Genomic DNA, 24,008 nt, shown 5'->3' with positions numbered 1-24,008 from the left:
TTTCATCCTGTTACAAGAGTTCAGTGATTTGCTTTATTCAGGGGAAATTCAGTAAAAGGTCCTTGCATCACAAGATAGACCTTATGGGAAATAGAAAATAGTCATGACCTATCTCTGGGTGTCTCAAGATTGCAAAGGAACTCAATTTGCCTTCACATTTGTTTGATGGCAACTATTTTTTTATCAGCGTCAACTAAGTGGAGGAAGAAGCAGCAAATCTAAACACAACGTAGCCCTGCTTCCTCCCCCACTGCTAGTGCTGCCAATCTTCTTCAGCGCATTGGTGGAATTGCAGGACGCAGGTGGGAAATGTTCCCTACTCCAACGCCAGCCCCAGGAGAGAGGAGGTGTATCAAAGTGATCTGAGCGCAAGATGTGGAGACAGGAACTTCTGAGTTCTAATGCTGGCTCTTCCACTGACTGAGCTTAGGAAAGATACTTAAGGTCTGATTCTCCTCTCTCTTGTGTTGGGTATAAACTGGTGTCACTCCATTGACTTCAGTAGAGTTATTTCTGATTTACACTGGTGTAAGCGAGAGGAAAATCCAGCCTATCATCTCATTTCCTCAGTTTCCGTGGACCTGATACTCAGCTGGTGTAAATCCACTGACTTCAATGGGGCTATGCCAATTTACACCCAGCGAGGATCTGGCTTCTTCATCTGTAAAAGGGGGGTGGAATGAAATACTTATTTACCTCATTGGAGTATAATAAGGATTGTTTTGCTAATGTTTGTAAAGCACGTTGAGGATTAAAAGCGCTACATGAGTGCCTGCAAAACGTTGGAGGCTAGAGCTCTGTGTTGAACTGAAAGGAACGTTAATTTTATTTCAACTTTCAGAATTGAAACTAAAATAGGTGTTGAAATTGTAATTTTATAACACAGAGGATCTTAACATTTTTCTCATTTCTCCCAGGTATAATTGACTTCCTCGTGAGCCAACATCCCATAGCCAAAGTACTGCGAGATCACTTGGTCTTCAAGATAGCACCAATGCTTAATCCTGATGGGGTATATCTAGGAAACTACAGGTAGAGTATGTCCTATTGAAACTGCAAATCAAAACTTTGTATTGTTTTGCCACTAACTGTGACACAGTTGAGTTTTCTTTATTCCTCATCACTGGACTTTGTGCAGAAATAAAATATTACATGTGAACTAACAGCTCTCATATGGCCAAACACTATGGTCAGGTCAAAAGTCCTCATACAGACAAAAGTCTCCCTGAACTCACTTTCCCATTGAGCAGTTGTATTTAGTGGTAGATTGGCCCTGAGTAAGGCATGCAGGACTATGCCTATGGCTTATTATAGGATATTTGCTCTACAAGTCCCCTTGGATGTCCGAATTAAATTCAGCTAAATCCTCACTAGACCTTAGCCATGTTTTGTAAATGCATTCATTATGCTGTTCATCAGCCTCTATGTAAATGTTTCAGTCAATCACAATTCTCTTCAGCTACCCAGATCATCCATTAAAGTCACAGATTTCTGTCTGTTATTTTACGGTAATAGATAGTGATACATGGAATGGAATAATCATCCCATCCTATGTTAATGTTGCTTCATTTTAATATTTGAATTAGCACTTTTCCTCCTCCTCTGTTGGAAAACATATTCACAAAATCTTTTGTTTTCTCTAAAATTGTTTGCTCTTAAATGCATTTATTTACAAAATTGATTTGTTGTGGGAGGTAATAATGAAAAGCAGCTGATTAGCTGATGATTTGTTTGTGGGCAATTACATCCATCACACGTATCTTTGGAAGAGAGGCCCCTCAGAGATTTAATGTACTGTATGCAATTTTGCTTATAATGCAAGACTAAATAACACACACTGCAGCCACAGTACCTTGGGCTGTGATCTAATTAGGTATTTAATTGTTAGGCTGGATAGGGCCTCATTAGTTCATGGATGGGAGACCTCTGAGGAAGAACCAGAGTATTGCAGAAAATGGTGCTGATGAATTAGTTCATTATTTTCCACTATATATCTCGGCTGTCCTCCTTCAGTTGTCTGCTGCCTTCTTAACTCTGACTGCAGGGAACGACATAGGCAATTTCATGTGGGTGAAGTAAAGGTTCGGTATGTTGAGAGTTTTGGGGTGAGCATGGGCTCTTTACATCCATACTGACACGCCATGGATTCCCTGCAGCTTCAGTTGGTTAGAAGAGACAAAGAGGAACAGAGGTGGGATTATGGGTCTATTTCTTTTAAAATGGCATTTTGAAATGTTGGCTCTGCCTTCGGTGTACATGCTAATGGTCATACCTCTTAATGGTCCTATGGTCTTGAAATGGTTCCATGAGCCATGTTATGCTACTCCTAGGATCTGCAAAGGCAAAACATTTAGAGAACTCCAGTGACTACTAAGTAATCTTCCTTTCTCCACATAAATCTACTTGCCCTGTAGATTTTCCTGCAGGATTATTATTTATACACTGCTATTGAGGTGCATGATGCTTCACAGACATACATCTGGCCCATAATTTGTAGGGTCCTTTGGGAGGCCAGGTATTATGAAAGGACATTATAGTTCCATTCATAATTGCTGAGCTGATAGCACATTATCATTTTAGCCTTTCAAATTATGCAGAATTTTCAGCTCTCCTGGACTAAAAGGACTGTTAATAAGGTAGCTGGAAAAGCATCTGATCTGTTTGCAATTTTTTACTTTATTTGCAAAAGGCCTAATGTAGCTAATAACTTAAAAATGAGTATAATAAGCAGAATGTTACCTATTATGTTGAGAAGAATACAAAATGCCTGGTAATGTGCATGATTTGTAGTTAGCTAGCGCTCAGCTAGTAATTTACAACAATTTATTTCCTGCTCATGGAAAATCCACAGGCAGATCACAATTTATTTGCTTGAATTTATTGGCTGAATTAAAAAAACAACCCTCCATGGACTGATCACTAATATTTGAAATTTCAACTCTGATGCTTACCAGTCATTGGTCAGATAAGTCCATCTTGTACTTTTCTCTTCCCTGATTGGATTAGCACACAAACCGTTCCAGGGAGAAGTTGTGCATATGTGACTGTAGGATTCAGAGATCTGTTGGGTGTGTAAGTTCCACATTGCTGATTCAGGCAGAGTCTTCAGTGTCTTGCTCAGCAGTTCTCAATCGTTTGGATTTTCTTCACATTATCTCCCTCTTTCTCAAAGTAGCGGCTGGTGACTCTTCCTCTGGCTCATTGAGGGTTCACATTTATCACTATGATAATGAAATGGTTAATTAAACTTCATATTTCAGGTTGTAAATTGGTCTCCTGCCTCTGGGAGGAGGGATAGCTCAGTGGTTTGAGCATTAGCCTGCTAAACCCAGGGTTGTGAGTTCAATCCTTGAGGGGGCCATTTAGGGATCAGGGCAAAAAACTGTCTGGGGCTTGGTCCTGATTTGAGCAGGGGAGTTGAACTAGATGACTTCCTGAGGTCCCTTCCAACCCTATGATTCTATGAAATAGTGGATCATTATTAGTTAGGGAGTTTTTCCCCCATTACACAGCACTGCATAATTGGCAAGGCACATTATGGGAGTGTCTTTGATATCCTCTGATACATGCAATGTAGTGGTCACTATTAAAAGTTGAGTTATGTCAACAGTTACCAGGTGTTGGTGAAGTCCTCTCGTTGTCCAATGGTTAGAATAGGAAATAACTAGAGCTTGTCAGGAATTTTTTTCACTAAATTTTTCTTTGTCGAAAAATGCTGATTTGTCAAAACCAAAACATGTCTGCAAAATTTTGTCAGGAGGATTTCTCAGCTCAAAATATATATGAGAGCGAGAGAGAGAGAAAGAGGCAGCAACCATAGAATAGCCAGTTGCCCAGTGATGAGGGCACTTTTCTGGGATATGGGAGATCCAGGTTAAACTCCTTTCTCTGCCTGGTTGAGAGAGAATCCAGCAGAGTGTGGACATGAACCTGGATCTCCCATATCCCAGGTGAGAGCACTAATAATTAGCCTCTAAAATTAGTCTCTCTCGCTTTCTCGCTGTTCTGATGCAGATGACGACAAACTCTAAAACCTCAAATATTTTTGCAAAACAAGTTGCTTGTTTTCCAACCAGCACTAGAAATAACTGCATATTGATGTAAGACAGAATGGTAACAGCTGGCTGACTTTTTCATGGTAACCACTATCTGGAAGCAGGATATTGGACCAGCTGGACCTATGATCTGCTCCAGGATAACAGCTACTTTGTTCCAAGCGCTCACTCTCTGAGGTTAGTGCTGTGAGCCAAGATAGCAACAGTAATGCCAAAATTGTCTGTTGTCTGCAAACTACTGCTAATACTCCAGGGAATGGAGCAAATGGGTTGTGACTCTGTGGGGACTTTCCATTGGTGAAATGTTCATAACCAGCAGCAAGTGAGTTTAATATCGGAGCTATAAAACATTTGTGCTTGGGACACAGAAACATGCTCTGGGATGGTTATTTATATGCTCTGTACATTCATTCCCCCCCCCGGAACAAATGTTTGTGGACATGAACTTCAGAGGTGTACATGCCTATCCAGCTCATAGAGCTGGAAGGGACCCTGAAAGGTCATTGAGTGAAGCCCCCTCCCTTCACCAGCAGGACCAAGTACTGATTTTGCCCCAGATCCCTAAGTGGCCCCCTCAAGGATTGAACTCACAACCCTGCGTTTAGCAGGCCAGTGCTCAAACCACTGAGCTATCCCTCCCCCCTTATCAGTGTTTGTGGAAATTGGGTGCTAAGTGAAACCTAGGCAAGTATTCATGATGGAAGTATGTGTGGTTTACCAAGCAGGGGACAAAAAAGATGATATGTCACCAATCTGACTAACCAGGCTGGTAAGCGACACAGCCCAAAGTTTGAATATTTGAGATCTAACCATAGAGTAAAAGCCAAGATATTTGTTGAATTGATTTGAAAAAAAAAATCTTGATCTGCTTGTAACATTACTCCATAAACCTTTAATAGAAAACACATTAACAAATATAGATATTCTTATAGGTATTGTACATGTGTATATATACTGGAGATGGTGAAACCACCTCCGCTCACCTTATTTGCAGTGAAGATTCTGACCAATTCATAAGGAATCAGAAGTGTTGCTTTTTCTTATAACCCTTTCCTCATCAGGCATTACCCAAAGCTTTCTGCCTCTCCCCCAGTATATAGGAAGGGCTGAGAAATGAAAATTCTGCTGTTGTCAGTGGACTACAAGAAACGCATCAGATTCAAAATGCCAAGCAGAGTTGCTTAGATACGCATGTTGTGGGATCAGTGAGGAGTAGAGGTGAGGGAAAGTTGAGTTCCCAAAGTGCATAGTTCACCCACCCCTAATATGAATCAAGGTTCTGAATAGCTAATTTGGATGGCTTACGATTTGGATACTCGCTATTGTTTGCCAGCGTGCTAACATCACAAACCTTTGCCATAAGAATGCACGTGGGAGGATGAAACTGCCATGTTCAAGTGTTTCTTCCTTCAGTCTTTCAGTGAAAAACACATGCCCTATCTTGTTCTTTCACCTCTAATGTATGAACTAATAACAAGAATTCACAGCTCATTGTATCTTCAGGATATGAAGATCCTGCCACAGAACAGGGAGATGGACTAGATTGCTTTCTAGAAGCTTTTTAAAACCAGGATCACCTTTATGTGTAACCCTCTTTATAATTACAGGGGAGGTGGAAACTGTTTGTATAATTAATTTAGAAACTTTTTTTTTAATTAAGCCATACACTGAGGTATTTAAAATGGCAACTCTTTAAAGTGGCATCTTTTTCTGTTCAAGGTGGCAACCTGTCTTCTGATCCCACCTGGATTGAAAGAACCTTTCTGGCAGATTTCTGTGCAGGACGAACATGGCAGAAATGGACAAATTTGATGTGTGAAAAACCCCTTTCTGTAGGATCTTCCATAAAGACGCAGGGCCGGCGCTTCCATTAGGTGACCCTAGGTGGTCGCCTAGGGCGCCATAATTCGGGGGGGCGGCACTTTGTGCGCTCCCCACGGGGCGCACGGGAGCTTCCGGTTCCACTCCCGTCGCGCCACCGAAGGAGGACCTTCTGCCGATGTGCCATGGAAAACAGTGGCAGGCAATTGAGCAGCTCAATGACTGCCACTGTCGCCTGCAGCATTTCGGCAGAGGGTCCTTCTTCGGCGGCGCGATGGGAGCGGAACCGGAAGCTCCCGTGTGCACAAAATGCCACCCTCCGAATTCTGCCTAGGGCGCCAGAAACCCTGGTGCCGCTCCTGTAAAGACACTAATCTTTTCTTCCTTGTGGGATTAAACTGTGGGACAATTCTGTAAAACTAAGGAAAAACAGAATGATTAGTCTTGTTTGGGGGAGATACACTTCTGCATCTCGTTCCTGCCAACAAGACCAAACCCTGATGGAAGACAGATACATTTCCCCTTGTCATGCCCAACCGAACTCTGTTCCCTAGCTCTAAATCTTCAGTAACATCTAGGCCAGGGAAGGTATTTTTCCTTAACTTCTTCTCTCCATTTTTCTGTGGTTTAGTAGCAGCATCATTCATTTAATATATGATACTACCCAGGGACATGGACATAGGCCAGGGAAATACAACGGCATGTTCTCAATTTGAGGCATCCTGGGGGTTGGCCTGAACTTTCCTTATCAAGAACTTGTTCTAAAAGTCAGCACTGTGCAGTTGAATGGTGCAATGTGTTTCTGCAGGTGAAATGACTGTACCGCTTCATCTTCGCCTTCTATTAGTTGCAATCTGTCAACCTCGCCTTCCTGAGATGAGACCCCAGGGCGGCAAGAAAGGGAATGTGTTTCTTAGTCTGGGCAGGTCCTCAGTGAGGCATCCTGGAGATGCAATGACAAGACAGGAGAAGAGATGCCTTTTGTGGTCCATGAGTCAGCAGCAAGCAGCTACTACTCTCTGTTCCATGGCGTTTATTGTTGCCTTCGTTTGATTTGCTGTGACAGTGACACAAATAAGAAAAGTAAAGTCTACATGTTAATTATAACATGCAGAGCTGTCATGTCTCAGACTTGATTTTGTGACCTGCACTCGTATGCAAGAGTGGAGGAGAGGGCACCCAGATCTTCTCAAATCCCCTTTCCCTCTCCTGGAAATGACTTACAAGTCTTTAGTGAATCAAGCTCTGTCCCAGCAGTTCTCTGAGGTCAGTAAGGCCTCAGGGCCAGACAGTGCGGTTTGCAGACAGCTCCACTCTATCCTCAGGGCAGTGTGCAAACCACACAGGAGACGCATCAGAAGGGATTGTGTCAGAGGCACAAATCATCCCCTGTCAGTTCATTGGACCCACTCTATGGGCCAGTGTGAGAGAAGAGAAGGAACAGGACCCCATCTTCTCCACTTCCTTGCCTGTCCTCACACCTTGGTTGTGGAGTCTCCTTGTGGGCTCCCCAAACATGCCTTCACTAAGGGTATGTCTACACAGCATCTGAGTGGTGTAATTACCAGTATAGGCAGATGTACACATGCTAGCTTTGCTCAAACTAGTGCCTAAGAATAATGGTTGCAGTGGCTTGGCCTAGCCACCGAAGCATAATCCTGCCTGACCCCAAGGTACATAGTCATGTGGCTAGCCCAAGCAATTTCCTGAACCGTGATGGCCACACTGGTGTTTTTAGAAGCTAGCGGAGGTAGCACTTGCGTGTCTACCTGAGCTGGGAATTACACCTCTTAGCTGATTTTTAAACATAAAGGACAATCACTATCTAGCTCTGAATCGTATAGTTCCCAAAGCCATGAAGTGAGCCTGTGGCTTCGTCGGGAATAGAACTCGGCTCATGTGACTCAGTTTTGTCATCTGACTCTGAGGCCTTTCTTAATTTTCTCCCCGATACAGGAGGCTTGGGCCATATTTGCAGTTAAAAGCGTACAGGCTTTCACACTCAGCACCGCTGAACAGATACTCAGTGAATCAGACAAAGAGCTTGGTCTCAAGCTGGTCTCATTTCTACTGACCCATGTGGGGATATCGTCCCTGTGAAGAACATCTTCCAATAGAGTCATACTAGTGTCAGTGATCGATCCTAAACCCTGACATTACAGAGACACCATGTTTGCTGCTGTCGCATTCCCATCCTCCTCTAGTGCTGAATACATTGGGAAAACTCCAAAACATGGCATAGGGAGATGACAAGAAGTCAAAAACTTGCTGCTGTTTTTTTTTTTTTAAATAGAGAAGGCATCACCCTGAGGTGAGGGATATACAAGAGAGAAAGTGTGTCAGGGGAAAAAAAACTTCAGTGGAGGTGAGAAACTTTCAGTTCTTCTCCCCCTTCCTTTAATCCCCTCTCCCTGGGCTCCAGGGGAGGACTTTCTCCTCCTTTGCACAGTGGCAATGATCACGAATACTGATAAGATAACACAATGCTTGGGGAAGCTCCAAGAAGGCATTTCCTACATAATTTCTTAGGCTACTGAGCACCCTGTTCAAGATGTACCCAGTTAGCCACTGGTGTTTTGGGAAAGGGTTTGGATAGCCAAGTGGGGGTCAGGGATTCTTTAACACGCCCCCACCCAGAAAAGGCACATTTAGAATGCCTTTGTTGTAATTTAATGATTGCTGTGTGGGAGTAGAGTAGATGATCAAATCGTTTTTTTCCCAGACCAATTTCCAGATCTTTTCAGTGGGTTCTAAAAATAGTTGAGGTTTAATTTCCACTTTCACAGGAAAAAATTGAGGAGACTGCTGATAACAATGTAAAAGGGGATGGTGAACTTTGATCTGCAAAATATTCTGGTAGAAACCAAGATCAGGCCCATTAATGTTGCCAAATATAATTGTTTTGGGGAAGAAGGGTTTAGGAAAGCTTTAGAAGGACCAAGCCATTTAAGTTAATTAATTACCATTAATTTATAAACACTTCTAAACTCCTGTAAAATTAAAATGCTTTTTTTAAACATAGCACCAAACAAACAAACAAACAAAATGGGGCCTATTTTCCCTCGAAAGATCCACCTGTTTATATGTAAATTTGGGGGTTTATTGTACCATACTGAGAACACTTTCCTAGTGATCTCTTGGGTTTTCCTTTATTATTGTCACCGTTCTCTGCTAAACAGGAGGCAGTGGGTCTAGATGATAGAACATGGGCCTAAGTCACCAATCTTTAAGCTAGAAAACAGAGCTGCAAAATTCGGATCTGGACTCAGATCTAGGGTCATCTCTAATATGTCTATACAGCAATCAAAGGATGTAATTACAGCTTGTGTAGACATACCTGAGCTAACTGTAATCTAGCTAGCTTGGATCCTGGACCAGCAAAGCCATGGTAGCATGCACTTCAGTGCTGGCTGTACAAGCCTACACGGAACCTTGGGCATGCTGAAGCTCCAGGACCCAGCTAGCTAGATTAATGCTAGCTTGGGTATGTCTATCCAAGCTGTAATCACACCCTGTGATAACTGTTATATCCTTGGGGCAGCCGGTGTAGGAAGCAATCACTCGAGGCCAGAGAGCAGACAGCTAACCAAAACCTCCATTTTATTTACAGATACAGAGAGCTCACTCAGCCGGTTGAAACCGGCTGAGCTATCCCTTAATAGTCTAACTCAGTTGCCATAGTAACAATACCCATGACAACCAAATACACAACAATAACAGTATAGATATTCCCTAATTTAAACAAGTGCAACCCCTTCCATTGCTTGCAAGTATAGTAGTTAGATACACCTGGTGACGCAGGTGGAGTGGGGAGCCTGAGGGAGTGGACATTGTAACTTAGGACAATTCCATCTTTGGGGGTTTTTACTTGATGGAATCTTTTTTGGTATTATATTTATCTGAAAACCCAGTAGTAAAAGTTACGGATCTGTCAAGTGGGTTCTAACAGTCAGTTGTCTTGCTGTGAGATATGGCTACTTATACATGTAATGTCATTTGCGTAATATCCCTGATTATTTTTCACCTAGCTTGCTAGGGGAAAAAAGGGATTTTTTTTTTGTTTCATTTCATCCACGCATATGTAATTCACACGTTGAACTGAATTGAAAAACAGGGTATCCATCTTAGAATGACAAGATGAAGTTTTCAATAGAGTTTATTTTTCCTAATTAGGTGTTTGTCTTTGTGTATTCTATATAACAGCATATAAGTAAACAATCATAGACCTTTGAATAAATTTATTGGTTTTATTTATGTTTCTGGGCATAAAAAATCTATAATTACCAGGTACAGCCACAGTATAACTGGTATTTAATGACAATTACTTTTTGTTACCATAGAAATGAGTCCAAAGTAGTTACCTATAATTTCTCATTCCCAAACCTCACACATGTTGTATTGCAGTATTACCATAGTAATTGCCTATTAGTCATCATAAAATAAGCAGTTACCCAAAAGATATCAGGATACTGTGAAATTTCTCATCTTCTGCAAAACTTACGGCACATGCTGCTCCTTGTTTTCATTTAGTTGGATTTTTCCACAAACAAAAGAATGTTGGTGGTACGGAAACCGAAGTGGGGTTTGTTTGGATCTTTCAAAATACACAGAATCGCAGAAATCGTACATGGAAAACTAAAGAGATCCACCCCCCTGTAAATGTACCATTGTTCCCTTCCATAGATTGTATAGGGCTTTGTCCAAATGCGTTATAAAAGACTCAAGCAACAGCTCTTCCACCACATCCCTTGAGAGTCTATTCCTCAACTTAATGTGGTAGCCAATTATTTTTTGTCAAGGTCCAAATTTCTTGGTCAAGGTCCAGACTCTAGAGAAAATAATGAAAAAATAATAGCAATAATGATGATGATAAGTAAATAAAAAGATTTCAACTTCTGTTAAAAAGCATCTGGCAGTTCTGACTTGGCCTGTGGTCTGCCTATTGACTACTCTTGCCTTAATGTGTGTCACTGTCAATGAATTTTTCCTGATACTTGACATAAGCTTCTTTTGTCTGATCTCTTTAGTCCTAGTTATAGCTTGGTTTATATGTTGTATTTCTGAGAGGGAGTGTGGTCCAAAGGATAGGGCACTGTGCTGGGACTCAGATAGACCTAGGCACTATTCTCAACTTTGTCACAGAATATCAGGGTTGGAAGGGACCTCAGGAGGTCAGCTAGCCCAACCCCCTGCTCAAAGCAGGACCAATCCCCAACTAAATCCCCAAGTGGCCACTCAAAGATTGAACTCACAACTCAGGGTTTAGCAGGCCCATGCTCAAACCACTAAGCTATCTCTCCCCCATCATTTGACTGTGGGCAAGTCAGTCATTTACTCTGTCTATACACAGTGCTTAGCACACTGGGACCCCCATCTCAGCTCAGGCGTCTAGGCACTTCTGGATTGCAAATGGTCAATAATAACTATGCCCAGGGCTGATGATGGGGGTAGACCATGTAGGTGGATATTTTGCTGGCTTATTTTTAACAGCAGCTCCAACACAGCCACTCTGTCCACTTCAGCCAGGGCAAGTTCCCAGAAGATCTGCCTCTTTAAGGGTGCCCACACATCAGCTGGATGTCGCTGTGGCTCGGGCCAGGAGCTGCTTCATTAATGGAAGGGAAAAAGCAAGCAGCTAGAAAACTGCCAAAATAGGGCAGCAGGAGATTCACCTACTTGGGCATAGCCAGTTCTATACCACTCATTCCCAGCACACACCACCCCTCACAGGTTTGGGTCCCAACACAGGGCATGGCTGGATCCACCTTTGCCCAACAAAATTCAGATCCAACACCGAACACAATTTAGGAATGTTACATGTTTTGATCCTGGCTGCCTGTGAATTTTAGAACTCATGCAATATACAGGACTGACAGCCCTGGAGAACAAAGTCCATGATGGATCCATGTTCGCAAACCCAGTACATTATGGGCAGAGGAATAGAGAGAGTGTTGGTAGAGATGAAAGGGGGTGTTTTGTTTGCCCTTGTCCCTGTACATGGCTAGTAGAATAGCCATTCCCTCCTTGCTTGGATTTTTTCCCCCAGTGCTGCTTTTATTGCTCATTGGCTGCTGTGATCTGAAGACAGTTTCAGTGGTGGCAGTTTTGCTCACCATTACTTTAAAAAAGTCCTTGTAAAATGGTTGTTATCCTTTATCTTAAAACAAATAGCAGCTTGCGAAAGGGTTCCCATCTACTGCCATTGAAAATGCTCTTTATATTGATGTGGTAACTGCTCATTTAAACCATATTACAGCTCCTGAGTATTTTTCAGTTGCTATTGATGTGACAAATTCTCTTGCACAGAGGACTGCACTAATCAATAGAGTCAGCATATGTGCTTTAATAACAAAACCGCATGCCTCAGGGTCTCAGTTGAATCTGAATCTTTTAGGAGCATTAAATAAAGCTATATTTATTTTGCTTTTGGTGCAAAAATGCCTAATTTAATCCGAGTTGTTGCAAAGGCTGGAAAATAGCGTTATGGTGACAATATTGCATGTGACTAATGTTTCGCTAGTGTCAATGCCACTATTCTGTTGTAAGTGCTCCCTTCTCCTTTTAGTTAGATTGATCTGGAGCTACAGAGTGGCCTTTTATTTTTAGAGGAGCTGGGAGAGGAGTCATAATGAGAAATATTGAAATCATGGCTCTTTTTATATCTGCTGTTATTCTGCCAAGAATGAGGCCTGATCTCCTTAAAGAGACAGGGCTATTTATTTTCCATTTAAATAGCACCATTCAAGATTATTGCCTTAGAGCCATTAGGATAAGCAGCCATCTCGGGAGTCCCAGCCAACTGAATTGAAGTTTTGTACTTAAGCTTCATTTATGCACTTAGGCTCCCATATCAGCCCTTTATCTACGTTTTAAAAATGTCTTCTAAAATGTGTTTGTGACTGTAATTAGCAATAGTTAATTCCTAGACTCCGGGATCTTATTCCTGACACTGCCAATGACTCACTGCGTGACTCTAGCCAACTTGCTTAAGATCGCTGTGCTTCTGTTTCCCCACCTGTAATTTAGGGATAATAATTACATACCTGCATAGCTAAAGTTAGCTGGGAAGCTAGAAATATTAGCACTTGTAAAATCCTTTGAGATCCTCGGCTGCAATGTGCTTCATGAGTATTACTGTTTAGCCAAATGTTGTCCTTAAATATGGGCATGATATCAATGGGGTGGTGTGGGTGTACCCAAAAAGCAGAATTTGGTTTTTAAATCTTGCAGATGAGGAAAGGGTGAAACATGCTGAGTTGATCTCTGCACAAATGTTGAAATAAACTGAGGTCTATTGTTATAGCAGCAGTTGCCAGACTATGATCCATGGCATTTGTTAAGAGCGGATGCAAAGATCTGCATGGAGGAAGCATTTTGCAATAAAGAACAAGTTTAGTTCTCCTACAAATCACAGGAACTGTGCTACATATTCTGCTACATATTCTGCCTTCTGCTGGCACTTTATCTATTAACTAACTAGTTACATATGTACAGATATAGACCACTCCTGTAACAGTCCACCGACAGCTGGCTGGTCTCATGGTAGTGGCTCCGTCTCCTTATTTCCAGCTGTTAAATTCCACTGAAGGTAGCTAAAATATATATCCAGTGATTACTAATCTTACTTTTCCAAGTGAACTGTTGCAGCATTTGACACAGGGATGTTATCCGGTCACGCTTGTGTGACTATAGCACCCTCGTGGCCAAGATGGAGTCTGTTTTGCAGGCAGATCTGACCTAGAAAAGGCACATGCAGGAACACATTAGGAAAACTCCCTTCCACCCTAGGGGCACGTGTTCCAACCCCTTTCCCCCCAGAGTAAACACACACAAATAGTACAATGAAGGGAAATATTTATTTACAGAGGGATGAATGGAAAAAAAGGAGAAAATCAACGGGGAGGGGGGAAGATGCAGGGAGTGGTAAAACAGGGTTACATCCAACACAAGGCCCAGTGGTATCACAATGGGAAGGGGCAGACACCGAGTAAGGCATCGAACTCTGAGTTCAGGAATCCTGGGTAGAGTTCCAGTCCGGCAGTGGGTTTTGAGTGTTTCTGGTCATCTTTGGTGCCAGTAAACTTTTCCCGACAAACCCTTCTGGTGCCTTCTTCTGACAACCTCCCGACTCAGCTAGCTGCAGCCTCTCTCCTTGCTCCCAACGCAAGGTCACAAGCCCCATACTGGGCAACAGTGATACTGAGTCCAGCGCCGGTTTGTCCTCCTCAGGTGATTCCATCTGTAGTCAGACACTCTGCCCTCCCAGGCTTCCGTCTGGTTGTTGGCTGCTTCACTATGTGAGGGTCTGCTCACTGTAGGCCTCTTGTCTGGAGTCACAGACACCCACACCATATGACCCTCTCCCTCTCCATTGCCCTGCAATAGTCAGCTCTTCCTCCACCTCAGGACAAGGTTTTAAAGGAGCCTTGCTATCTAAACCCAAATGGGTTACACTTGGAAAGAAGGGGGTCTACATGATAGCAACTGGAGAGGGAAGCATCCATGAGACAATTAGTGTACTGATCTGTGGCCTGCACTGAGGAAATTCCCTGAGCTCATGAAATTATAGGGCTAGATTTTCCCCAAAGACTTTTTGCAGAAATAATTGCATTGTCTATGAATCCTATTCATGAGATTTCCGATTACTAACAGCCCAATTCCTGTGAAGTGTTCAGCGCATCTCGCAAAATGTCATACAATTCAACTCCCAGTAGCTTCAGGAGCACATCCATTGACCCCCAAGACACTGAGTGTGCATTACTCTTCAAAGTCATTATATTCTCTCCGTCTTTTTCCCCTGCTGTCCTGACCACCCCGTGTTGGTCCCTCCTTGTGATACTCTTACCTTAGCATTGATTGCAACTCTGTGCGACAAAGCTGAATTATCTGACCCCTGGAAAATTTGTCTATGAAGAGCTGGTTTTGGATGGTGTTGATCTGCTGTTTTGGTATCTATACCACACCCTGTTCTGGCTGCTGGCCCATGAGGCATGACTGGGGCTGCCTTTACATCTTAGTAATCCCTAGCTGCAGGAACAGCCCTTGGAGTTCTTGGGTGCTGACGTAAATTAGAGCAGCACAACGGTTGCTCTACTTTTACCATGGACTGAACTGGTGCCGGGATGGCCCCAGGATTAGGGAAGCACAAGAACATTTTAGAACCACTTTTTCAGCCTGGTCGTCACCTGCACCAGCTGCTCCTTAGCCTGCGCAGACGCTCTGGGCCATTGTCTTTTTGTGTTACTGTAAAATGGTAGAACAGTGATAGCAGTTGGATGTTCCACAACTCATTGGAGGGGCTCAGCACTTTGCAGGATTGGGCCCTAGGCTTGTTTTAGCTGCAGTATTATTTTGAGGTATAACTTGAGTGCTCCCCTTAACCAGACTCCTGTCCCCCCTCCCACAAATCTCTAGCTCAAGTTAAGTGTGGTGTATGCCATGCAGCACCTTGAATTTTTGTTCAGAGTGACACTTTAATTTTTTCCCTGTTTAAACAGCATCTGCTAACCTAAACCTACAGATTTGCCATATGTGAGTGAAGAGTGCTAAGGAACTCATTTTTTATTAAATGCCCTGTAGACCGAGATCCCGGCTTTTTCTCTAGTTGCACCGATTTGTATGCTATCACAAGCAACTAGTGATCATTCATGTAGACCCTGAAGTAATCACATTGCCTGTGATCTAGTTTTATCATCTTCGACAGCTGAAGAGTTGGTATTTAACCTTAAATCTGTGAAGGATTTATCACGTCTAGATGGAAAAGTCCAACATTCCTATTATAGACAAAGTTGTGTGTGTGTGTAAAATCCCATTCAGTTATTAGAAAAACAATAGCTGCCTAAGGTAATGTTTGTCTGTTTTTTTTTCCTGGATGACAGCTGTTCTTTTCTTTTTTAAATTGCAGTACTTAAAGTGATGGCAGCTTGCTGTATAATTTATAATATTAGCCCTTAGGGCAGCGTAATGTAACACAAAAACAACCCCAAGAGAAATCTAAATAATAAGCATGCGGTATCTAAAACAATATTATATTAATAAAACAATATTAAATAATTTGAGGATGTATATCACTTTAGGAGAGTGGGGAGGATATCGGCTTCCTGAAAGTTTCCATTTTCATTTCATTGTCAGCATGGTGCATGCAAACTCCCTCACAGCCTGGTCTCGCTGCTCTGTGGGTGAAACATAGCTCTCCCTTCTCAGTGGCAGATCTCTGACGAGCCCAAAGTTTCATTACATTTGGAGGAAGGATCCCCCTCCACACTAACACCTTGGAGACTGAATTTTCCAAAATGTGTGTAAGTCTGGATACAAGTGTCCCAGTGGGTGCTGAGTGCTTGAAATTCTGGCTTTTACTCAGATGCCTTAACAAGTGCTAAGTTCTTTTGAAAATCTGGCTGAATGGTGGGTGCTGGGCTGTTCTGAAAATCTGGCTACGTTGTTAGCTGCTAATGATGTTTCTCCTTTAGCTCCAACAGAAGAAGCCCATGCTTTTGGAGAAGGGGGCTGGTGTTCTGTCCAGATCTCTCCCTGCAATTCCAACTGGCCATGGAGATGCAGCCCAGTGACCACCATGAATTTCCAGGTGGCCGAGGATTTGCCAAAATGTGATCTGAGCCCTGTGATCTGTTTCATTCCCTAACCTTTTACAAATGGGTTTATTATAATAATTCACAGGTGAGAATGCGGGTGCCCAAAACAGCCCTCCCAGGAACTAAGACATCTCCTTATTCCTCTCTGGAGGACACCTGAATCATGGGTCAGAGAGCACAGGGAAAGCAGCCTCCATGGACTATTACTTCTCCTCCCACATAGGGTAGACAGTAACAAGGGCAAGGACTCTGCACCCTCCCCCCTCTCCTTCAATGTACAGGGCAGGGAAGCAGAGAAAGTAATTAGCCCTTCTGGAGCAAATGGGGAACCAGCAGGGGAATTATGAGTCTCGCGGTAGTGTTGTCCCTTGTTATGGTGTGAGGGTGAAAGGTCAAGGTATCCTGATAAGAATCAATGGCTGATGTTTGGGTAGGAAGCAGCTACTGGATCTGATCAGATAGCTTTACTTGCTGTGTGGCAAAGATAGAGGCCAGAATGGAGTTGTAATTGTGAGAGAGAACCAGGAAATGGCCTGTCAGGATGCATTGGGCTGTACGGCAGTCAGAGCATTGGAAATGACTGCAGATGTGGGATGGACAGGTATTTTAGCCTTCATCCCCATCACAAGCGGGAAGGGATGTATATTAATAAATTATAAGCGAATTAACTTGCAGCTACTCAGTGTTAACCCAAGTCCCCAGGGAAAAGAAGTGCTTATTTCAGGTTGTGCAGATCATAAACCTGCTGCCTTGTATAATGCATGTGCTCTGAATACTAATGGCCTCTTTTCCCTTTCTTTATTGACATGGCCGCTGAGCTGATGAATTGTATAGATTATACAGTGATAATGGATGGGGAAGGGGAATTTCAATTGTCTCTTTAACCATAATATCAACAGTAAATTCTGTCGGTTTGTCGAGAGCAGCTGGTTTGCTAATGACATCGGAACGCTGCTGCAATGCGGGAGGGGTTGGCTTAAATAGCTCCCGCACATGCATCAACCAAAGTCAGAGAGTCATATTTAAAGGAAAGGGAGGGAGCATTGCAACGTCCTGAGGCCAGTGCGGCAATTGTCCTGTCACTCTGCCCGTTAAACTGGAGACAGGGAAGATCTGAGACTCTCCTCACTGCTTCTAAGCACAAGGGCTAGAGGTTGCCTCGCCCTTATGCTGGTGCACAGCAGGGAGGGAGGGTGTGAGGAGCCACCTTGCCTGGACAGCATTGCTGGCTTAGCTTTCAGGGATACTGCTCCCTATATATTCTCACAGGGGCAGGCAGTAGCTGAGGAGTAGGTGGAGACATGGCAATCTCGGGTGAGTGTGGGGGTAGAGGGATGTTGAAAGGGGTGTAGCAGTGTGTGTTCCAGGTATTCTGCCTCTCTGGATTTCAATGTGCATTGTTCATTAGGCTGAATGATTTCTTCTTCTTTCTTTTATTATTATGCATTTATATTGCAATATTGCCTAAAAGCCACAGTCCTGTTGTGCTAAGCACTGTACAGACATAGACTACATGACAATCTCTGCCCCAAAAGGATAGGATGTATGCAATTCTTAGCCAGCGAGGATCAGGGATCTCCATTACTAATCAACCAACCAGCCCAAATGCACTGCATCTACTGACAAGTCCTAGGTCTTCTCCATGCTTTTCCCTTCATTGCCAAAGCATCTCTGCAAAGGACAGTTGACCCATAGGGTTGAATTTTTTTCAGAAGTGCTGAGCTCTCCGTTTCCTGGGAAGTCAAGTGACTAATACTTAGGAAGAACTAATTCACACACTTTTGCATGTTAGATCATTTTGCATGTTAGGACGCATATCAAAGCCCCTAGGATGGAAACACCTCCAACCTCTAAAATGTGAATCTTGTTAAGAACTTCATGTGTGGCTCCTTTCTCGCTAATGGATGGAACCAAAACTCTGGATCTGAGTACAGTGGATTTTGGGTGTTCTGATTAGATCTTTGTATTTCAAACTCATCCCTAGTTAGATCTGAAGCACTGGAATGGATTATCTAGAGGGATGGTGAAATCTCCTTCCTTAGAGGTTTTTAAGGTCAGGCTTGATAAAGCCCTGGCTGGGATGATTTAGTTGGGGATTGGGCCTGCTTTGAGCAGGGGATTGGACTAGATGACCTCCTGAGGTCCCTTCCAGCCCTGATATTCTATGATTCTATGATCTCATGATGGTGAGGATTCAGGCATGTGATGTTTTTGAGAACTCAGCCCTATGAAGTGAGATTTGATTTTCAAATTCTTGTTCATTGCAGGTGAATTTTGATTTCGGAAGAATCCCATATGACTGACTATTCCTCATTCTTGCTAGATATTTATGGGTGTGACTAAGAATAGAGTTTTTACCAGACTCTACCAGTTCTAGGGATATTCCCGGTCTTTTAAATGGTGAATTCCATTACAATGGAACATCGTCATCATCATGGCAAATCTTTAAGTGACATTGCCTTCTTGCAGATTGAGCGCAACCTGGATTGATCTTTGGCTGTATAGTGAGGGACATAAACTGAATGTAAGATACAGTGGTGAAATAGCGTGGGAGATTATTTTTGTGGTCTTTCCACACCTGTTAGAAGCAGGAAGTACTGAAGAAAATTTCTTCCCACAATACTATTGGTATGATCAGAAATGGGATGTACCTGAAATCTCATAAGTGCCTGTCCAGTACCGTTTAGCGAGGGTTTGGATAGTTTGACTGAGCTTTGTGTCAAAACTTGTGAGGTTCACTACAGGAAAGGGTAGAGTCCCTAAACTGTAAAATATAATTATAGAACATGGCACTGGTGGCAAGTGAAGTTGGAGGTAGGCCAGGACTTGCTGCACCAGGAAAGGGAAAAATATGCAGCAGATCCAACAAATATTATATAAACATGGACTATGGAAGACCTGAGAGATCCTTCCCTGGGCCCTGGAAACAAGTAATGTATTTTTATTTACCTGGGAATATACATTGTTAAATCGCCAACTCTTAAAAGGTTTAAATGTGATTTCAGTGATTAATCAGTGTAAATAGCAATGTTAAGTTCTGGTGAGCTGTACCTGTCTTTGATTGTTACTCTTAATTTAATTAAAGTGATCACCTAAATTTCTCTCTGTGTATATCACAGTGTTACTGTTCAACAACCTTTTTCACCAAATGAGTTATTGATAGCAATAAGTAGATAAAATACCATCGAAATGACAAGCGAAGTGGTACACTCTATCCTAAAAGCCTCTGTCTGACAAGACTGACTCTCTCTCTTTGGTGGACTCTGTCATCATCAGAAAATGAGGACAGTAGAAAACAATCTCAGGATATTTGTGCTCAGCTTTTATAAGCAAAAATTGGAATACAACAAAGAACTTCAAACCAGTGCCAGCCATGAAGGAGATCTCAGTGCAATAGAGCAGGGCAGGGTGTGCCGATGTGTGTGTCTTGGAATAAATGTGTCTTCTGGGTGTTGCGAACATCTCATTAGCTTGGTTTTATATCTCTTCATGTTGCTTGTTTAATATTCCAGCTCCAACAGTGAGAGAGGTGAAGTCTGGAGTTCCATCTTCCATTCCTCACACGCTCATGCTTCTTTCCCTCCAGGTCACCGTGTAAAGCCATAGGGGGGGTACCCAGGAGGAAACTCCTCTCCTTAATAACAACATCAACAACAGAAAGACAGAAACCAACATGTAGAGTTGAAGACTTAGGTCTACGTTTTCAAAAATGGCTAGTGATTTGCGGTATCTCCATTTTGGATGCCCAGATTGGGGGCCAAGTATTCACAGGGTGTGTGCTCAGCACTTTCTGAAAATCAGACCCTTCTAAGGTGTTCCAAGTTCACACCCAGATCACTAGTCCCCTATAAGGGCCAATCATCCTATGGGCAGCACAGTAAATGCCATATCCTAGAGGTCAAGAAAGTCCCTTTTATACTATCTGTAATACCTAGATGTAATATACTTAGTACTGCAGGACATTCTCATTAACAATATTAGTTAGCACTATACAATATCAATGAAGCACAAGTTAAAGGGATTAAGAACTGGCTGACAGATTTCAAAATGTAGTCATCAGCAGGGAATCGTTGAATGGGGGTATTTCTAGTGGGGTTTTGAAGGGCTCAGTATTAAGCCTGATGCTATTCAACATTTTCCTCCATGATCTAGAAGTACTGTAAATACAAAATCATGGCTGCTTAAAATGTGTGGATGACACAAAGATTGGCCAAGCGGTAAATAAAAGTGGGGACAGGAAAGTAATACAGAGTGATCTGGATCGCTTGGTACGTTAGCCCTATTAAAAGAAAATGTGTTTTAAGTACAGTCAAATGCAAAGCTACAAATCTAGGAACAAGGAAGCAGGCCATACCTTCGGGTTGGGGCGACAGTATCCTGAAAAGCAGTGAGTTTGAAAAGGATTCAGTGGTCGTGGTTGATAAGCATCTCAACATGAGTTCCCAGCACTAAGCTGTGGCAAAAAGAACGAATGTGATCCTTGGCTGTATAAACAGGGGAATTGTGACTAGTGATTTCACATCTGCATACGGCATTTGGTGAGAGCGATGCTGAAATATGACATCTCTGGTGTCCACATTTTTAAAAGGATGTTGAAAAATTGGAGAGGGTGCAAACAGGAGCCACAAAAATGATTAGAGAGCTGGAGAAAATGCCTTATAGACAGAGACTTAAAGAGCTCCATCTGTATCGTTTATCCATAAGAAAACTGCGAGGTGACTTGATTACGTTGCACAAGAGGAGAAAATACTGGGCACTGAAGGGCTCTTTAATCTAGTAGAGAAAGGCATAACAAGAACCAATGGCTGAAAGCTGAAGACAGACGCATTCAAACTGTCTAACAGTGAGGGTGATTAACCAAAGAAAATGGTGGATTCTCCATCTCTTGATCTCAAGGCTAGAGGCCTTTCTGGAAGGTATGATTCAGCCAGACACAAACTCTGCTTTAGTTAGGTACAAGTTATTGGGCTCAATACAGGGCTGACTAGGTAAAGTTTAATGGCCTGTTATATACAGGTCAGACTCGATGATCTGATGATCCCCTCCTTAAATGCTATGAATCTATTAACCGTCTTCCTTTAATCTATCATTCTCACTTAGGAGCTGCCTTCTGTAAGGTTCCCTAGAACTCTCGAGTCCCACCCGAGTGCTGCTTTCACGTCTCATTTTTGCAAGGCGCCGAAAACTTCCTGCAAGATGCTGCTTGTCCTCCACTCCCACTGAAGTCAGTGGCACTCACCACCTTGCAGGAGTGGGCCAGCTATCCTCAGTGCTTACTAGCACAAAATATATGGCATGTGCACACCGTAGCAGAAAACACACTGGGAGAAGGGCATCCAACAACAGACATAATGATTATATTCACTTATTCATGTCAGAGTTCTTTTATAACAAGAAAGAATAATACAACCAATTTACATGATCTCTTATTTGGGGCCAGTAAAGGAAAAGGTAACCATATTTGAAAAGAATCTTTTGCAATGGCCCATATTAACTTCTTAATCTTTTTTTTTCATTTCCTATTTTATAACCCATTTAATTGAAAGGAAAAATATTACTGTACAAAAGGCACATTTTGGAGGAACAACAACAAAAAAGAAAAGCTTCCCATGAGTCTTATTGGTTCAGCTATAATATCAAGTACGCTGCTGGGGCTCTGTATTGCAGCTCCTTGGATTAGAGATTTCATTAAAATCCTTTGTTGAAGGTCTTTTCACACAAAGTTTTTTGGAATTCTTCATTCCATCCAATTAACTTTTCTGTATCTTTGAAGTTCTGCCAATATCAGCGAGACTCAACCGGGCTCGCTGGGAAGCCACAGATAGATGTGCAGAAGTCACACTGGGTAACAAGACTCATTTTGTTGTAGCGAAAAGAGATGGGCAGGATTTGAGAGTCCTTAAGCTGTGAGGGCCTTTACCACTCTTGATATTCAGTGATTAGGCTGCTAGCTGGCAGTTGCAATAAATGTCTGACTAGTCAATTGAAGGGTTGTTTGTTTTGTTTTGTTTTGTTTTAAATGGTCCATTTGTCATATGCATAAATTTAATTGTGATGGCTTTGTAAATATTAATGTTCTTTCAATCTTATTTTCTGTGCAGTTTAGAAAGAAAAATAGGAATGAAAACATTCCCATGTAGAAAACGCTTGGCTGCTGTGCAGTGTCCAGTGAACAAAATCACTGAAATAGGGCAAGAAGAATTAGTTAGTAAATGCTCTCCCCATCACCCCAAAGACTAGATTCCCAAGGGCTAACCTAATTAGAGAGTGTATCCAGTGCAGTAGGGTTAACAGCTGTTCTGGAGGCTGTAGTGAACTCCTTGAAGAGCTTGAGGTTAGTTTCTGGATGCAGTCCCTCCTGGGAGTAAACAGGAAAATCACTTACCTGTATGTGTGTCTAGCCTTCAGAACTAGAGTGCTTAGATACAGTCCCACAGACCGGCATGGAAATAGGTCAATCAGTCATTTCAGTGCTCTCTATGTGTCCCTTCTGTGACCGCTCTGATGCTCTGAGTAGCGGTTTGAAGACAACATGAGATTTCATTTAGAACGGTGAACCAAAAAAAAAGGGGGGGAGGGGGCTGGTGGTCATCTTGGCTTGTGTTGATGCCCGTGTGTCCTGTTCTGTCAATTATCCCTCATTCTCTCTCACTGGGATGCTGTGTGATGCCTCCAAATTAATGATGAGCAATCTTCAGATGACTCCATTTGGAAAAATTTTTTTTGCATAAATGTGCACCTCTTCTGTTTGCAAAACTGGGCTAGAAATGGCTTGAGGGCAGGATTCCCCTCAGGCTTTCTAATATTTTCAAATTCGGAAAGAGTTTGTGTGCCAGATAGTGGATTAATATCTTCAGGTGCTCACAGGCTTTTACAGTAGATATACATTACTCATCGTCCAATATGACAACTTTCAGTTTATATAACATCGGGTATGACACAAAATTGGTCCTTTCACTTATGTATTAGTGGGCAGTTCATGCAGTATAGCCTAAAATTGGGCTCCATATTTAAACAATGGGCCTGATCCTCATCTGAGGATAATTGGCACAGTTCTGTTGACATCAGTATGTAAGAGAAAGCACCAGTGCAGCTCCATTGATTGACATCAGCTCTGCTTCTGGCCCACTGTTGTTTGTTGTTGAATTGCCCCAGATGAAGTTAGCATCAGACTCCAGTTCTGGTTAAGGTACCGTATATGGATGGTCGATTTGATTCCTTATTAGCTTTTAAAGTGTTTCTAAGAATAAGGGAATTGCTCCAGAAAAGTAAACCAATGGTCTATTTAGATACGTGTCCTGTCTCTGATGGGACCTAGTGCCATATGCTGATGTTGGTCTACTTGCCTCAGCAGCTAGACAATGCAAAAATATCTCTCCTTTGCTATTCTTTATTTTTCCTTTTATTTCAAAATTATCTTCTTTTTTAATGTTGAAGTATTTGCAAACAAGTCTGGATATTTTCATGAGTTCTCGTGAACATTTATGAATTTCTCTTAGGGATGAATACTCTGACTTGAACCTGTGAACGTAACCTAACT

At 42.4% G+C, this 24,008-nt stretch overlaps 1 protein-coding gene and 1 long non-coding RNA gene across 9 annotated transcripts in view; one reads left to right on the top strand and one right to left on the bottom strand.

Annotated features, from left to right (window-relative positions):
* Positions 1-24,008, top strand: part of AGBL4 (AGBL carboxypeptidase 4) — a 1,358,157-nt gene that overhangs the window by 1,103,416 nt on the left and 230,733 nt on the right. For all 8 annotated transcript variants that reach the window (XM_045028065.1, XM_045028068.1, XM_045028071.1 and 5 more), the window contains one exon: positions 918-1,032. In XM_045028065.1, coding sequence (XP_044884000.1) covers positions 918-1,032 — 115 coding nt within the window. The remainder of the gene's footprint in view (positions 1-917; positions 1,033-24,008) is intronic.
* On the bottom strand, positions 2,016-9,287 carry LOC123376229. Its single transcript, XR_006581723.1, has 4 exons — positions 9,214-9,287; positions 2,952-3,221; positions 2,273-2,333; positions 2,016-2,156 (listed from the first exon to the last, which is right to left on the bottom strand). It is a non-coding gene; the product is annotated as an uncharacterized LOC123376229 (long non-coding RNA).

Source organism: Mauremys mutica, chromosome 8 (assembly GCF_020497125.1).
Source record: "Mauremys mutica isolate MM-2020 ecotype Southern chromosome 8, ASM2049712v1, whole genome shotgun sequence".
Classification (NCBI taxonomy): Eukaryota; Metazoa; Chordata; order Testudines; family Geoemydidae; genus Mauremys; species Mauremys mutica.
This window is presented reverse-complemented; position numbering and strand designations above follow the sequence as displayed.